Source organism: Capra hircus (genome assembly GCF_001704415.2).
Source record: "Capra hircus breed San Clemente chromosome X unlocalized genomic scaffold, ASM170441v1, whole genome shotgun sequence".
Classification (NCBI taxonomy): domain Eukaryota; kingdom Metazoa; phylum Chordata; class Mammalia; order Artiodactyla; family Bovidae; genus Capra; species Capra hircus.
The window spans coordinates 33461021-33466453 of record NW_017189517.1 but is presented as its reverse complement, the minus strand read 5'-3'; the positions used below and the strand labels follow the sequence as shown (position 1 = coordinate 33466453).

The 5433-nt window shown below is 47.8% G+C and overlaps 1 protein-coding gene across 1 annotated transcript; it reads right to left on the bottom strand.

The window, feature by feature from the left end:
- Nucleotides 1–448: 448 nt before the first annotated feature.
- On the bottom strand, nt 449–1207 carry LOC102182866 (protein FAM209A-like). The gene has a single exon (XM_005701697.3). It carries the CDS (start codon nt 1179–1181, stop codon nt 567–569), a length of 615 nt encoding a protein of 204 aa, XP_005701754.2. The 5' UTR covers nt 1182–1207; the 3' UTR covers nt 449–566.
- Nucleotides 1208–5433: the final 4226 nt, after the last annotated feature.

The following is a 5433-nucleotide window of genomic DNA, read 5'->3' as shown; positions in this document are numbered from 1 at the left end:
CTCTCTCTCTCTCTCACACACACACACACACACAAATTGGAGGCAACCAAAATGTCCTTTACTACCTGAATGTTTAAACTAACTACAGAACATCAATATAACAGAATATTATTCAAGAATAAAAAGAAATGGGCTATCAAATCACAAAGAGAAATGGATGAAACTTAATGATGTTATTAAGTATAATAAGCTAGTCTGGGAAAGGTTATACACTGTGAAAGTTGCTCAGTCATGTCCGACTCTTTGTGACTCCGTGGACTGTAAGTCCATGGAATTCTCCAGGCCAGAATACTGGAGTGGGTAGCCTTTCCCTTCTCCAGGGGATCTTCCCAAGCCAGGGATCGAACGCAGGTCTCTCAGTCTGGAAAAGGTTACAGACTGCATGATGCCAATTATACCACATTCTGCAAAAGGTAAAACTGTAGCGCGAATAAAAAATAGCAGAGGCTTTTTTTCCTTTTGCTTCAAAATACTTTTTATTAGTTTGGATACAGTTTGTCAACACTCAACTACTCTTCTTCCTTGATGTGAAAATCCACTCCATCGGGGTTTCCTGTGTCCCGTAACTAATATACTGTAATGTTATTCTGTGCATCACCAAGAACCTCGATATTGGGACATTGGCATCTATCACCGGTTGCCGCAATGAGTTTCAGATTCCGCATCCTGGACACAAGGTTCACAAGTTTCGTCTTGACCTGGGTTAAGACACCGCACATAGAGTCTTTGTAGGGGGAAGCCTTTATCTTCTTTCTTCCTGGAGGGCCAGATGAACAGCCCTGACGGCCAGGAGGAGTGCAGACGTTACTTTCGTCATCGCCTCCGGGAAACTTCAGGATCACCAAAAACATGAGGAAGGTTAACAGCCAGTGCGAATTGCTCCCAAACCAGCCTGGGGCATGCTCTGGTTGATTCTGCCGAATTCGGAAGTGCGTTCCGCTGGGCACCATCCATGGGGGTTCTTTGGCTTCATCTCTCAGGACGTAAAACATATAGGCAAAGACAAACGAGATAAACGTAGACCAAAGAAATAACCATATTACCGACCGCATCGTGAGCTGAGACGAAGTGGCTCCTGGTGCGCTGGTCTGCACTGGCACCTGGAGACTGAGGACCAGGCAAGGCTGGGCCCTTGGTGACGTCACAGAGGGCCCCGCCCCCACCAGAACCCATGTGGCCATGGGATGACTTCAGAGCAGAGGGTAAGGAGGCCTGCAGGGGTCAACCGAGGAGTGGGGCTTAAAGGGACATGGGGACATTTCCAGTGGGCAGTTGAAAAAGAGGTGAGGAGTGACAGAGTGCCATCTCCATGCCAGTGTATTCTTTCTTTTTTATTTTTTTTAATTTTTTTAATTTTTTTTAATTTTTTTTAATTTTTATTTTTATTTTTTTAAATTTTAAAATCTTTAATTCTTACATGCGTTCCCAAACATGAACCCCCTCCCACCTCCCTCCCCATAACACCTCTCTGGGTCATCCCCATGCACCAGCTCCAAGCATGCTGTTCCTGCATCAGACATAGACTGGCGATTCAATTCTTACATGATAGTATACATGTTAGAATGTCATTCTCCCAAATCATCCCACCCTCTCCCTCTCCCTCTGAATCCAAAAGTCCATTATACACATCTGTGTCTCTTTCCCTGTCTTGCATACAGGGTCGTCATTGCCATCTTCCTAAATTCCATATATATGTGTTAGTATACTGTATTGGTGTTTTTCTTTCTGGCTTACTTCACTCTGTATAATGTTCTCCTGGGAGAGTGGGTCCATCTTCTATTTTTATTTTTCCATTTGTGGAATCCAGACACTGTGGTGACCAGAGCAGACCCAGGGGCATGTGCCCCTGTGGAGCAGAGAGCCAAGTGGGAAAGAAAGATATTAAACCAGAGGCCACAAACTAGGAGCCACTGGTGTTTTGTGCGGCCTGCCACTGTTCCTAAAAATGATTGTGCCCAGGGCTAAGTCCTGTCTGACTCTTTGCCACCCCATGGACTGTAGCCTGCCAGGTTCCTCTGGAGACGGAAAGTCAGGTGCATCACCAGGGATGCAGTAGGGGTGGGCAATGAGGCAGGTACTCTCTAAGGTCCCTCCCAGATCAGAGGTTCTATGATCCTGCATGGCAATTTCCCAGAGGGCAGGGATGCACCTCCCAGGCAACAAGCAGCAGAACTGGCACATCTCTGGGGAATTGCTGAGTTGGCAAAACTACACTAGCTCTGATGCCCCTGTGGATGAGCAAGTGCTGGCTGCACTCCTCCTCCCCGTCTGTGCATGTTTAAACACTACATGTGTTTGAAGGTGACCTTGCTCTGCAGGTGTGGCTTGAGAGCTGTGTTCCTTCCTTCTCTAGGAAGACGACCCTTCTTTGTGCTGTGCGAGTTGATGATCCGGATGCATGTGTATGGCTGCAGCACTCGGCACTTTGCCTTTCTGTCTGGGCCGGTGGTTTTCACACTTGAGTGTGTATCAGGGTCACCTAGAGGGCTTGAAAGGCCCATTTTGCTGGATCTCAGTCCTCAGTCAGGCCTGGGTGAGACTTGAAGACTGGCACTTCTGCACATCTCTGGGCAACACTGAGAACCACCCTGCAGAAAATGGCTTCACTCACAAAGATGTGGCTTGCCTCTGACTGCTGTGCACTGAACCTGAGGGCCCAGTGGGAGTGGAGTGGTAGCAAGAGCACCGAACTGGAGCCTGAAGACCAAGGTTCTACACTGCACCTGCACTCTAGCGAACTGTGTGATCTTAGGGAAGCCTCAGCACCTCTTTGCGCCTATAGCTGCCTCGCAGGCACAAGGGCGCGATGAAGTTGGTGACTGCTACTCTGGGTGTTTCTGAAATTCAGATTTGGTCTGTCACTCTTGTCCCCAGCCTAGTCTTCCCAATTGGGAAGCCAGATACCCCCACAGCACGCCACCCCCAAGCATCCAAGTGCCCACTTCTGTCCATAATCACCCCCAGCTGGAGTGGTCCACTTGCTTGGGGGTCTCCTTCTACAGCCAGCCCTGTGTATGGAGCCCAAAAGGTGAAACTGGTGTCTCCCTCTTGGAGATCCACATCTACCACTTGGGGGTATGTGTGTCTTGCATGTGCTACTTGAAACGCCTTTTAGTGCAGAGATAAGGATACAGAATCCTAGAGCTAGTCTCCTGATGGTAAAATTCTGATGGTAAAGACTTACTGTGTTACCTTGGGTAAGTTAGTTAACATCTCTGAGCCTCACATACCCAACTTTAAAATGGAGAAACATTACCTACTTCATGGGATTGCTGTGAGGACTAAATGAGATCATGTATGCAAGGCCTTTACCATAGTGCCTGGCACATAGTAAGTGCTTAACATGGTAGCTGTTGTTTCTCAAAAAGAGGATAATGGCCTCCTCTATAACATTAGAGATGCAGGAAAGCTGAAAACACTATGGTTGCAGGTGTTGTACTTTCTTAATACCTCCCATGGTACATAATAACGACAATAGGAATACATGTATACTGACACTAGGGTTTCCCAGGCGGTGCTAGTGCTAAGGAACCCGCCTGCCAATGCAGGACATGTAAGAGACTGGAATTCGACCCCTCAGGGTTCAATCCATGGGTTGAGAAGATCCTCTGGAGAAGGGAATGGCAACCCACTCCAGTATTCTTGCCTGGAAAATCTCATGGACAGAGGAGCCTGGCGGGCTACCATCCACAGGGATGCAAAGAGTCAAACACGACTGAAGTAACTTAGCATGCATGCATAGTAATACCTTATAGAAATGTATATTTCACATTTTTGAGAACACTATCCACTAAATCCTCTCATTCCATCCTTATCACACTATAAGGACAAGGCCACCACATTTGTGTGCATCTCAGGATGAGCTGCGATGTTCTGAAAACACTGCTGTCTACAAGCCTCCCATCAGTAGGCTGCTTTTCCCTATGTGGATTTCTGCTCCTGCATGGGTGAGAGAGCATCCTGGGCCATGGCTGCCAGCTGGGGAGGCTCCAGGGACCCCATCTGGTACTCAGCCCATTTCTCTCAGGTACACATCAGGCCTAGAGGCTGCTTCCCATGTGGCATTATTGCTTGCATTCTGTTTACTGCATGCATTGCTGCCACTGCTGCTGCTGCTAAGTCGCTTCAGTCATGTCCGAGTCTGTGTGACCCCAGAGACGGCAGCCCACCAGGCTCCCCTGTCCCTGTGATTCTCCAGGCAAGAACACTGGAGTGGGTTGCCATTTCCTTCTCCATTGTATGAAAGTGAAAAGTGAAAGGGAAGTCGCTCAGTCATGCTCGACTCTTTGTGACCCCATGAACTGCAGCCTACCAGGCCCCTCCGTCTGTGGGATTTTCCAGGCAAGAATACTGGAGTGGGGTGCCATCGCCTTCTCCATACTGCATGCATTACTAGGCCCCAAATATCCAGATGATTCTAATTGGATGATTCGGGGACTTCTGATACTAGACATAAATGAAACCACAACAATGCTCTGGACTTTTTCAGTTGCACTTATCAGGCCATGAAAAATCAGACCACCCTTCTATGCTGCCAGTGACACTTATTAAGGTGAAATCATGAAGATGGCTCTGGCTGTGGTGTTACCGCCACACTCGGCATTAATTAGAGTTCACTGATTGGTGAGGAATCAAGCACAGGAGATTCAGAAACTCATTATGGTGCTTAATTTGTTTCCTCAGCAGAAACTGGATAAGGATTCTAGATTTCAGTGATTTCACTTCCCTGCTCTTTTCTTTCCCTTCATGCTTCTCTCGTCACTGACTCAGCTGGAAACAGAGGTCAATGGCAGGTCCTCTGTGTGCATGCTAAGTCGCTTTTGTCATGTCTGACTCTTTGCATCCCCATGGACTGTAGCCTGCTAGGCTCCTCTCTCCATGGGTTTCTCTAGGCAAGAATACTGGAGTGGGTCGCCAGACCCTCCTCCAGGGGATCTTCCTGATTCAGGGGTCAAATCCACATCTCTTATGTCCCCTGCAGTGGCAGGCAGGTTCTTTACCACTAGTGCCACCTGGGAAGCCTGGCGGGTCCCCTATTTGGTGCCTATTGTTTGACTTCCCTGAGCCTTCCCCCGTGGCCACCTTCTGTCCCTTATCTTTAAGATCCCAGCAAGAGGCAACCTTACCTTGTTCAGCTCTATTCTAGTCACACTAGGCTTCCTGCTGTTCCTTAAACTGGTCCTTTGCACTTGCTATTCACTGTGACTGACTTTGTGGGGCTCTTGTTCCCTCTCTTCTTTAAAGCCTTTATTCAAATGTCACCTTCTCAGGGAGGCCTGACATAACCAACATATTTTAAAACTGACCCTCTCTTGGTCCTCATCTGCATTTCTTGCTTTATCCACAGTATCTGTTTCCTTCTAAAATGCTAATTTCCCTATCTGGTGAAGGACTCTGGCTGTCCAGATGAGAGGTACTGTCTACCTCTCTGTT

What these genes read in the sequence shown, in the direction of transcription:
- LOC102182866 (XM_005701697.3), bottom strand. Translation starts at nt 1,181, where the DNA reads ATGGCCACATGGGTTCTGGTGGGGGCGGGGCCCTCTGTGACGTCACCA.